Here is a 12,844-nt window from a genome sequence, read left to right as displayed (position 1 = left end):
TAATGGAAGCCACAAAGCACTCATTAGTAAATTGTTATCCACAGATTTTGAATAAGTTTGCATCTTCTCATAATATGGATCCATTCTTCAAGATGATCTTTATTATAAGTAAATATATTTTGATACAAGTACAAGCAGGGATTCGAACTGAACTCGAACCCGGAGAAGAAAATCCGGGTTTTTAGAAAAAAATCTAAACCCCAACCGAACCTGAATCCCATTTATAAAATTTTCAAAACCCCGAACCGAACCCGGGAATTTTATTTGAAACCGGGTTCAGTGTATTGTTTAAAATCATATAAGATATTTGTATAATTGTAAATAAAATATGAATAATTTAGTTGAGATTAGTGATCTGCATAGGGCCTAATTTTTCAAGCCCGGCCTGGCCCGAACCCGAAATTTTTTTAAAAAATTTTGCCGACCCGGCCCGAATTTACTTAAATATAGAAATTAATTTTTATAATAACTCAAAATAAACGATATGTTATTTGGCATCTACTTTCTATAAATAAAATCACATATTTTTATTTTACATAAAAAATTCAACATAAAATTGATGCCCGACCCGACCCTGCCCGAATTTTTTTAAAAAATATTAGGCTGGGCCGGGTACGGGCCTGGCTTGCAGTAGTGCTGTTGGTCGGAGCCGAAAAATTGGCTTAGGCTCAAGCCGGCTCAAAAGTTGGCTCAAGCCGGCTCAGGAGTTGGCTCAAGCCGGCTCAGGAATTGGCTCGAGTCTAATTTTGAGTCAAAATTTATTAATTTAAATATTTTAAAAGAATATAATAAATATTTTTTTTGTTTTTAAATTTTTTTAAAATTATTATATTATGGAAATAGATTTATTTATTTGATGTTTTTTTTTAATAAAAAAAAATGCTATGCTGATATTGTAATATTATTTTTGTTACAATTTATTAGTAATCTTCATGTCATGCCCAAAATTTTAAGCAGAAAAAATCTTTTGAAAAAGATTTTTGAACATTTGATAAGAATTTTAAATTTTCTTTGTAATTGAGGAAATTTTTTGAGAATTTTATTATAAATAAACTCTTTTAGATGAAATCTTTTATAGTTTTTTTTTATATCTTTGTAAAATTATCTATTTTTATGTATATTAAAAGAATTGGTTTCTAAATTACTTTTTTTAAAATATTTATTTGCTAAAATGTTTAAATAGAATTTCAGTGAAAATGTACTATAGATAAGTGACAATTGTCATAATCGTTATTTTTAAAGTTTTTTAACGCAAATGGGTATAAATATATATTGTAAACATGTTAAATTAAAATTTCATGAAGATGTACTATAGATAGACCTGTGCGCTGCAGGCTCACGCCGGTATTTTTATTCACGCCGGAAAAGCCGCCGATAGCTCGCCGCCGATTTTTATTATGGCGGCGGCGCGGCGTGTTTAATTTTTAGAAAGCATATTAATTATATTTATATATTAAATTATTATTATTTTAATTTGAATACTAACATTAATAAAATTAAAATATGAATTGTATTCTATTGCTATATATAATAAACTAGTGTATATCATTTACATTCATACATCATATTTTATTACTACAAACAATTCATATTAATTATTTTTATAGACTTGCACGTTTTAAACTACCCTATATACAATTATGAAAAACAACTCTCTCTACTAATCATAAATCAAGTTATGTCTGAAGGTACTTCGGAAATCTTATTTTGAAGATTGAAAATAAGAAAAGCACAATAATGCCTGATTATATTTATTGTAAACCTTGCTTAAAATTGGCGAAAAAAGATGACGAAGATTCGAATAAACATAATTCATTTTCACAGTATATTATTTTTATTTTAGACCTATATTTATATATATTTTTAGTTATGAAATAAAATGTTTTAGTAGAAATATAAGTACAAGTAATCTATTTCGGCACTTAATTAATTATCACAAACTAACAGAAAAAATAATTATATTCTAATTATTTTAAAGATTATAATGAATCACGTTTGATTGATAAGTGTCGGTAATAATTTTTGTAAACTTTAGTAAATTGTCATTTAACAACATTTTCCTCTAAGCTTATAAATTATAAGGCTTAGAGAAAAATTAAATCCAAAATATTATTATAAATCACATATAAATCTGATATCATATTGGCAGTGCATGCTACCAGAGTTAGTGTGGACTATGGAAAGATGTTTTTCAACGATTAAATTTATAAGCTATCTCCTTATAGATGTAATTTGAGTGGGACGAATTTTGAAGGTATATTAATTGTGTGGCTTAATAAAAAAAATTTAAGTAAAAAAAGTAAAATATTGTTCATATTAAAATTAATCATTGATATTTATTTTTATATTTATAAATTAAATTTTATTTTATAATGTGCAATTAATAAAAATGAAGGTTTTTATTTTAATTATGAAATAAAAAAATTTTTTTCCTTATACTTAATCCTAATGTAAGTTTGAATACAAAAGTGTTCAAACCGGTTTTTAGAGGATCGAACCGAACCGATATTTTTATTTTCTGCAAACCGAACTTAAACCTTGAACCGTTATTTTTACCTGAACCAAACCGATATTCGTTTCGGTTTGGATCCCTGCTAAAAATTAGAGTAATAAAAGTTAAATAAAAATGATGAAATATGTTACAAAAATAAAATATCTTTTTAAGTTAACAATAAAGAAATTTATAAAAATAAAAATTGTTTAAGTTAAGGCTCAGGTTAAAAATAAAAATATAAAAAATACTGCATTAATAAGAATATTTGAATATATAAATAAGATAAATTTATTTCATAACTATAAAAATATAAAATGATGTGAATATTTGTATATCTATAGTTTATTTTTTTATATTTTATTTAAATCGCATATAAATATGAATGGCTAGATAGATTATGCATATATATTGTTTTTAATTCAATATCCCATTAATTATATACTATTATGTATTTTTATTGAGAAATAATAATAATAAATAATTATTATTTATTTTCTTTTATATAAAAAATAAAAAACATTTTTCTAATATAGTTTTTTTTTAACATGATGATTTTAAAATGAAAATAAAAGGAAAAAAATTACTGACATGGACATGATACTTATAAATTTTTGGGGAATTACAGTGTTGTGATGATTTAATGAAACATATTGACGATTAAATTCAAACCCATTCATATAAAATTATAATATTTGCTAAAATAATTAAAATAACAAAAGGAATAATAAAAGAAATTTCAAATTTTAATTATTTTTACAAATATTATAATTTTATATGAATGGGTTTGAATTTAATCGTCAATATGTTCCATTAAATCATCACAACACTGTAAATAGAAACTGAATAATAACATTTTTCCAAAAGATACAATATAAAAATAATTAACTATTGTTTAAAAAATTCATATATAAATGAATGTAGAAAATAATTATATATTATTTATAATATATTAGGAAAATAAATTAATAAGAAAATTTCCGCAAGATAGAACATTTTAAATATAAAAAAATTCATAAATGCATAATACTTAACGTTAAAATTATTACAAACATAGACTTAATAAAATAAAGGTTGCTATTTTGCAAATGGCTGTCAAATGAAAGACGTTTTTATAACATTAATAAAATAATTTAATACGAAAGTAATATTTATTTAAAATAAACAATATATAAAAAATTCAATTAATTTTTTTTATAAAGTAGCTATTTTTTTTTGTCAAATAGGATTAACTAGCACTTTCAAAAGTAATATTTAACAACATTGAGCTATCGGAACGGAAATGATAATAATTATTATGATTTATCGGTTATATTTGTTTGACAAAATAAGATTGATTCTTTTTTTATTTCACGTAATTATCGAATTTTAATATTTTACCTAAATTTAGGTATTACAGTGATTATTTTTTTAAACAATATAATAAGATTCAAGATACAGCCAAAGAATATTTACAGAAACTAGAATCAATCCTTTCCTCCAAACAAAAAGAATTGCTATCGGGATTATAAATAATATATTTCAATTAGATATTAATAATGTTATTTAATTTCATTAAAATCTTTATATGTATCAAACTTTAAATTATTTTAAAGTTTCGGAATTCGATAATAAAATTTCCTTCTCTTTTTGATAATTTTCTAATAACAATATTTAAGCCAAGAGTTAACAAGTTTTTAAAAATAACGTAATAAATATATCACAAGTTATAAAATTTGTTACATTTTCATTGTTTGTTATAACAATAAAAAATATTTTATTTCAATCATTATTCTATGAGATAGTAGTTTGTTAAACGTCCCGATTTTGGTCGATTTTTAAAAATGGCCCGATTAAGATTTTGCCAAAGTAATATTAGGAAGACTCGAGATTTGGCAAATAGAGGTCCAAACCTTTCTGCCATCTACGAATCTTTATATATTATTATTTTAGCTAAAATCTTAATCGGGCCGTTAGACTGGGGCATTTTCTATCTATCATACATAACCACAGATTATGTCATGACTTTATATGCATTTCAACATTTCGCTTATAATTTGATCTGGTTAGAAGTAAGTTATGTTAAATGGTCCATCTCAATCCTCGACCAAAAAATGCAGAAAAATTTACCAAATAGTTAAATAGGCAAATTAAAACTTGAATTTGTTCATTATATTAGTAAAAATGGAAATTTTGAAAAAGATTCTTCTCTGGAAGTGAATAAGGCCCAGAGTATCAATATATATCCAAGGAAGATGAGCTTATAAATGTTTGTTTAGGTTCAGAAATCTTTAATGATTCACAAAATCACATATTATATTTTTATAGATTGTTTCCTTATATATCCCTGTAAATATTTAAAATCTTATTATGATTTAAAAATAAAGGAATGAAAAGGAACAAAACAAGTTTAAAATTAATCCTAAATTCTATTGATAATAAATATTTGTTTTAAATAAAATAAATTTTGTTCTCTGTGGTTATAGAATTTATTTCAATCCTGAAATTGCTCTTGTCGCTATTAGATAGATTTCGGGACTCTTCCTTCCCAATATGCAAAAATTGTAGTTTGATTAATCTGTTCGATGCAGTTGATACCTATTAATCGTGTTTATTTATATTATTTGATATTTGACTTTTGTTATTTTCTTATATTTGAAATAAGGACTCAGGTATTTATTTTGACTTATACTAATGGAAGGAAGTGCATTGTCTATCATACATTTATTAAATGCCTCAATACCAAGTTTGTATATGCTTTCTAGCCCTGTATATTCTTCATTTCATAATATATTATATCATTGGTGATCAAGGAATGCGTCATTTTTTAGTTTTAACTCCGTTGACTTTATTGAAAAAGTGCAAATGTGGCATTAAGTTTTTAAAGATAACTATATCAGTGGAATTAAGTACAAATACGTGTTTATAAGATATAAGATCCTTTTGTATATTGTCCTCAGTATCTTTTTGACATTTTTAATAAGATAGTATATATATCTAAGATCCTTTATTTTGAAAAAAATCTAGTATCTTTTAAAATTTACATCTCAAAGAATGTAACCTTATTTTCTTGGTTGAATTTTGTAATAAGTTTCTTATTTTTTTCCGAAATTTTTAAAATATATTGACAACCAAAATTAACTGGAAAATTTACAACACACATTAAGATAGATAAAAAAATAACACCAAAAGTAAATAATATATTTTTACATAAATGTAACTTGATAGAATATCATTACCAATTTTATGTAATAATTTTTTAATTTGTAGGATGAACACTTATGGTAGTGAAAGAGAAATTATGGAAATAAGTTCCCCTGAATCGAGTCGCAATCTTAATTAGATGAAAATATTTTTAAAATATCAAAAAAAATAATGTACAGACTGAATGTCAAACCTGTACAAACCAAGGTTAATTTTATTATAATATAATTATTTATTATCTTTAAATTAGAGATGCCATTTAGGCATTTATACCAGAGTTGTACATTTGCTCAAAATGATCTTTGAAGATCGTAAAATTTGAAGATCTTTTCATGATATTTATTTTTTTACCCCTTTTTTAAAAGCCCAGATGTTTTTCAATTTTATTAATATAATATTTCTTTTATGTTTTATACCTCTCCTCCTGCCTTGATGAAAATTGAAAAACATCTGAGCTTTTAATAAAGGGGTAAAAAAATAAATATCATGAAGATCGTTACACAAAATTTTTAAAAAATAAAAGATCTTCAAATTTTACGATCTTGAAAGATCTTGCTCAAATTTTTGAGCTAGATCTCGCTCAAAAATCTTCAAAGAAGATCTTTTGTACAACTCTGATTTATACATAATATAAGTTGTATTCAAAAGAGAAGCAAACCCAACAACCATAAAAAAATGATTCAACCCAGTAGATCAGCTTCATTTATTACCTTTAATAATATAAAACCAATAATTACACAAAATAAAATTGATAAGTTGAGATTTATGTCAAGAGTTTGGTTACATGTCAATACCGCGAAAATTTTAGCGCGAAATGTATTATAGCGAATGCATTATCGCGAATGTCGATTACTGCGAAAAGATATTATAGCGAATGCATTACAGCGAATGCATTATCGCGAATATAATAGAGCGAATGCATTACCGCGAATGCATTATAGAGAATATAATACAGCGAAAATATTATAGCGAATGTAATACCGCGAAAATGTTATTGCGAATGTATTATAGCGAATACATTACAGCGAATGCATTATCGCGAATATATTACCGCAAATGCATTATAGCGAATGTATTATAGCGAATGAATTATCGCGAATACATTATAGCGAATGCATTATAGCGAATGAATTATCGCGAATGCATTATAGCGAATGCATTATGATATCGCGAATGGAGTTTCATGAAAGTTACAATTTTATATTTATCGACTTTTCGACTGACTTAGTTGGATCTGAAAATTAAGTTAAAATGGGGATTGGCTCTAAAAACATTTTTTTATTGAAATTAAGGCTAAGGCTTTTCTTTTTTTTGACTCAAAATATATAAAAAAGATTCTAAGTAATAAAATAGATTTCTCTTTTTCATCTAATCAATTTTAAATATTAAACATCAAGTTTTTTCTTTTTAATTTATTGAAAACTTGTAGAGGAGAACGGGGTTATGGCGAACACTAAAGGCAAACCTTAAGAAAATTATAAATACTTTATCATTTTTAATAAAAAATATCTCATTTTGTTCAACTCTATTAGTTTTATGATATGTTTAAATTTCAAAAATACATCTCTAATAATTTTTTCAAAATATCATTTTTATTGGAATTTTTTTCGTAACCGAGTGAACCCTACCCGGGGACGAACAAGCCCTTGGTCGAGGCTATTATAAACTCTGCTTAATTTCCCATATAAAAGTTATATATTTTTTTATTAGGATATATTTAATGATTTAAAACATAAAAGCGTTATATAAAATCATTTAAAACATTCACAATCTTTGCAAATAAAAAAACAATAAAATTGCAAAGCCATGTAACTAATAACTGACATTGAAAGCAGTCTTGAGTGTTATGCTTGATATAATTTATTTGTATACCAAACAATTATTTATCATATAATAACATTTTTCGATTTTTTTTCTTTTAGTTGGTCTCTCCTTGGCTTTTTTGCATGTCAAAAATTTTTTTTGCCTGATATGGCTTGGGGGAGGGTTGTATTATAACCACTTATTTTTTTAAAAATATTTATGAAAAATTTAAAACCATTTACTATAATAAAAAGAAAAAATTATCAACATATTTTTTTAGCGCTGGAAAGGGTATATCATATCAGTAACTAGGGGCTAGTAGAATTAGGTCGAATTAATTATATTATGCTTAAAAATATGATATAATAAGTCATTGGCTACTATTATAGCTTTAAATTCTATTTATTTTCCCTTTAACTTTCACCTTTTCTGGTGATTGATAATCAAAAGAATTAGAAAATAAATTAAAAAATTCATTAAAACTTAAACATTTTTTAAAATAAAATATCACATTTTGAAATTTTTTATGAATTATTTATATAAAATGGTGTATTATTGATAATAACAATTATCCTATAGGAGACTTAATAAACCAATATAATCTACAAACCTGTAGTTTGGGGCTTGTTGGGGCAAAAATTAACTTTTACTAGAATCAATCTTAAAATATAAAAATATTTATTAATAGGGTCTTTTGTAAAAAACGACTTAATCTAATCGTTAAAAAAAATTGAGTATACCAAATTCCACATATTTTTTAATAAAATACGAATTTCATAAATAACAAGTGACGTGTTTTAGAGGTAAATAATTTTAAAACGCTACTTTAAATAAATTAGACAATTAAGCTGGTTCTCTGGTTTTTTGGAACTTAATAAATGGGTTAAATATAATTTTGTCAAATATAAATCACTATTGCATTGTGATAATGTTAGTTGTAATGCATTCGCGATATTGCATTCGCTATGATGCATTCGCGATAATGTATTCGCTATGATACATTCGCGATAATACATTCGCTGTAATGCATTCGCTATAATGTTTTCGCGGTAATGCATTCGCTATAATGCATTTGCGCTAATATATTCGCTATGATGCATTCGCGATAATGCATTCGCGGTATTACATTCGCCGTAATGCATTCGCTATAATGTTTTCGCGGTAATGCATTCGTTATGATGCATTCGCGCTAATATATTCGCTATAATACATTCGCTATGATGCATTCGCGGTATTACATTCGCTATAATGCATTCGCTATGATATCTTTTCGCGGTAATCGACATTCGCGATAATGCATTCGCGATAATGCATTCGCGATAATACATTTCGCGGTAAAAGTTTCGCGGTATTGACGTGATACGCAAGAGTTTACACTCTTTAAGCATAGTTGATTAGCTTGAATTTATTAGAATGATGGAAAGTTATATAATTTAATTTATATAATATATTTTCTATATTCTTAGTAATGTTGAAAAAATTTTTTTCAAGGAGCCTTTGCATAGAAGAATAGAGGAAATTTCTGAGATCATGGTCTATACCCATAGTTTTTTGAATAACCTCACTGGGTAATATAATATTTTTTAAAGATTACGCATGAAAATCTTGAAAGGCAATCAAGAGCCTTGGCATGTAGAAGAATTGCCTAAATTGTGTTATTGGAATAAGTTTATAAAGAACATGGAATTTCTGATAAACATTTTTCTACTGTTAGGGATAATGCATGAAATTTTGGCAAGTCATTTACTGAATATAGTGTAAAATTAAATGATTTCGAGGATGAGGATGACCCATTAGAATTTAATGTAATCAATGATGGTTAGTACAGAATTTTTTTGGGAAAATAAAATTATGAAAAGATAAGGGAGATAACAAGTGGTACAGCTGAAAGTTCCTTGCATAACCAGGAAGAGCTTATACGATAGTATGATTTCACTGTTAATATATAGATCATATTTAAATTTATTATTTAAAACATTTGATTGTCTCATTTTTAAAAGTGGATAGTTTATATTGGAGAATATTGTAAGGTTTTAAGCAGGGATGTGAACCCGAACCAGGACCCTCGTATGGCTGAACCCGGACTCTTTTTAAAAGTGGAGGGTTCAATGGTTCTAGGTGTCATAAAAAATTTTAAAAATAAAAATATTTTTTTAAAGAATAATATAAATTTTTTTTAAATTTTATTAACTTTTTTTGTGGAATCATTTATTTTATCTTCGCGTTTTTCTTTCAATTTTCTTCCTGACTTCCATTTTGTTTAGAGATTGATATCATAATTTTCCAGTGTAATAATATTTTATTATGTAAATTTATTAATATGCTATGTTATAGAAATACGTTGATTATTTTGAAAGTGAATTATTTTGTAGTACAAGTAATAATATTTTAATTTAAATGATAATGCACACATTGGCCCTCAATTTGTATGATCATAGAACGATTATTAAGTTCGAAAGATTTCTGTAATGATTTTATTATAGGAGCATGTGAAGTCATTTTGTCGGAAGATGATTGGTGCCAAATAAAGGACCTTACTAGTGTATTAGTTCCTTTAAAAATAACAATATTAAGATTACAATCAGAACAATTATGTTTATTTGATTTTAAGGCATATGGATTAGATGCCGATTAGATTTAGAAAAATCTACAATCCTTTTTATACGAAATATTAATAAATATGAAAATTCGAGAGCAATAATATTTGCGAAATAGTGTACGCTTCTATCTATTTAGACCCTCGATATCTAGTTTTATTGAGTATTTAGCAAAAACAAATAACTAAAGACCATCTTAAGGATTTATGGCATAAGCAAAACTCCTTTATTTACAATATATTGAAGGCTACGACAATACTATTGGTTGTAGTGATAATAATAATGATAGCAACATTGATGATCTTGAAATTTTACTTTTAGATAGAGAAAAAAACAAACAAATTATCATCAGATAGAAAGGAGGATCAAAAAATGCCTATTGAATCTTTAATAGTAAAGTTCTCAGAAGTTAAGAGAATAAATAAGGATATAAATATTTTAAAATTCTGGAAATAAAATTCTTCAATATATCCAGAATTATATATCTTATCTAGAATCTTCATTGCTGTACCAGCGACACAAGTACAATAATTTTATAAAGATAACTATCTATTTTAGGTAAGGGTAGAAAGTAAATTTTCATCTTTGAAATATATATTGTCTACTTTACGTGAAAATCTCAAGGATTATATTTTAGAAGATATTATGATTGTGCGAGAATAAAACATTTAAAATATAAATTATTTCATTTACAAATTAAAATTTTATTTTGAATCATTATTTTTATGTTCCCTGAACCCGGACTCGGGTCCTTTCAAATTTTATTCCTGTACGAACCCGGACCTGGGATGATGAATAAGGCTTTTTTGGCATCATTATCAAATCCATATTTTAAGATCTTATGAAAGTTGATAAAAAAGTTACTTTCAAAATATATTATTAAAAGAAGCCTTAAATGTAGTACAAGCAGTATATAATCACCGTAATCAAGAAATGAACGTTTTCGTATAATCTTAATGTTAATTTTTTCTATCAACTTTCCTATCTTCTTAATGTTAAATAAATCGATGGAGACTATATATCTCTAATGTTAAATTTTAAGAAAATTTTTTGTACATCACGGGATTCGAACCTATGACTTAACGTTTTAAAGGCAAAAGTTCTTCCACTCAGCCACCTACTATATTAAATTTTGTAATATAATCTTTCTTATATATGTTATTATTTTGCTACTAACATTTATTTTTCAATTAATTTATATAATTTAGATCTTATTGTGTTTATATTCAAAGTAAAATTTATTAATTTTATAAAATTATTTTTATATTACAATTTAGATTTAACAAATAAACTTAAATTATTTACCACCCCAAAATATGGCAATAAAAATTTTTTATTTCAACCACAATAAAAGATAAGTATGCGAAATCGATTATTAACCGAACAAGGCAAGTGGTAAAATTATTAAGAACTCAACGATAGTTAGAATCTTGAAATCACTGAAAAAAACCATGGCAATAATTGCTTACAAGATGGTCACCTGTTCACGATATGCTGGATCGATTGTTAAAATTTAAAGATTTTTGTATGGACTTTGTTATAACATCGGAAGTTAATCTAGAGGAAACAGAATGGGATTCAATAGCTAACATAACTGTAGTTTTAAAACCACTTAAGGTGACAACCTTGAGGATACAACTGGAGCAAATGTGCCTCTCCGATTTTTATGACATTTGGATAAAATGCCGTTTAGAATTAGAAAAAATAGACAATATTTCCAATGAGATATTAGGGCATATGAGATTTAGAGAAGATATTTATTTAATAATAATATTCTTTATGCATCACTATATTTAGACCTTAGATATCGAATCCTATTATCCATTGATCAGGAAGAGGTTGCTAGAGCTCATTTATCGGAATTATGGGAAAATATAAATCATTAAATTATAAATTATTGAATTCATCAATATTAATTTCAGCTACAAATGATCTTGGACAATAATGATGATTTTGAAAAATTGTTATTAGAAAAATAAATTAAATTGACACAGCATCAAAGTTCCAATTAACTCATTATTAGAAATTTTTCACACCTTAAAAGAATTAATAAAGATGCAAATATTTTAGACTTCTGGGAAGAGAATAGTTTAATTTAACCAGAATTATACCTGTTGGCGGAAATTGTTCCAGGTGTCCCGCAACATAAGCACATTATATATAATATATTAATCATAATTGCTAAGTTAGCGTTGAACTATCATTCTCATAATTAAAAATTATATTGTCGGACCTACGTGGAAATCTTAATGGCGATATTTTAGAAGATATTATGATAATTCGCCTAAATAAAATTTCCAAAATAGAAATATAATGGTATTTTTTAAATTGTAAATTATTTTTATGGCAATACTAATTAAAATAAATTTAAAAAAAATGATGTTTCTGTTATTTTAACCAATGTTATTATTTTTCTGATCTCCGAACTCGAAACGGGTTCAGGGCTTTTCACTGAACCCAAACCCATTTTTTTAGAAGGAGGGTTCACATCCCTGTTTTTTTATTCGCTCCCCAAAAGGTAATCATCTCATTTAAAATATGGACAAGGTTTATGGCTACAAATAAATTATGGTCGCTTTTTTAATTTATTTATAATTATTATAAAAAAATATATTTACATATACAATAATAAAATATATATTTACATATACAATAATAATATAACCATAAAATCGAATTTATTTTTAAAAAAATATCCGATAAAAAAATAATAAAGAATAGAATTATCCCAGATTGCTAATAATTGAAACACTTGTAAATTAGTGTGGAA

The 12,844-nt window shown here is 25.5% G+C and overlaps 1 protein-coding gene across 1 annotated transcript in view; it reads left to right on the top strand.

The window, feature by feature from the left end:
• The window catches only part of LOC135922258 (ribosome-recycling factor, mitochondrial-like), a 31,874-nt gene extending 27,795 nt beyond the window's left edge, over positions 1-4,079 (top strand). Inside the window, exon 6 of the mRNA XM_065456673.1 lies at positions 3,919-4,079. Coding sequence (XP_065312745.1) covers positions 3,919-4,002 — 84 coding nt within the window. The 3' untranslated portion in view covers positions 4,003-4,079. The remainder of the gene's footprint in view (positions 1-3,918) is intronic.
• Positions 4,080-12,844: the final 8,765 nt, after the last annotated feature.

The sequence above is a fragment of the Gordionus sp. m RMFG-2023 genome, chromosome 1, assembly GCF_954871325.1.
Source record: "Gordionus sp. m RMFG-2023 chromosome 1, tfGorSpeb1-WG-v2, whole genome shotgun sequence".
NCBI classification, from domain to species: domain Eukaryota; kingdom Metazoa; phylum Nematomorpha; class Gordioida; order Chordodea; family Parachordodidae; genus Gordionus; species Gordionus sp. m RMFG-2023.
The sequence above is the reverse complement of the archived record's forward strand: the minus strand, read 5'-3'. Positions and strand labels throughout refer to the sequence as shown.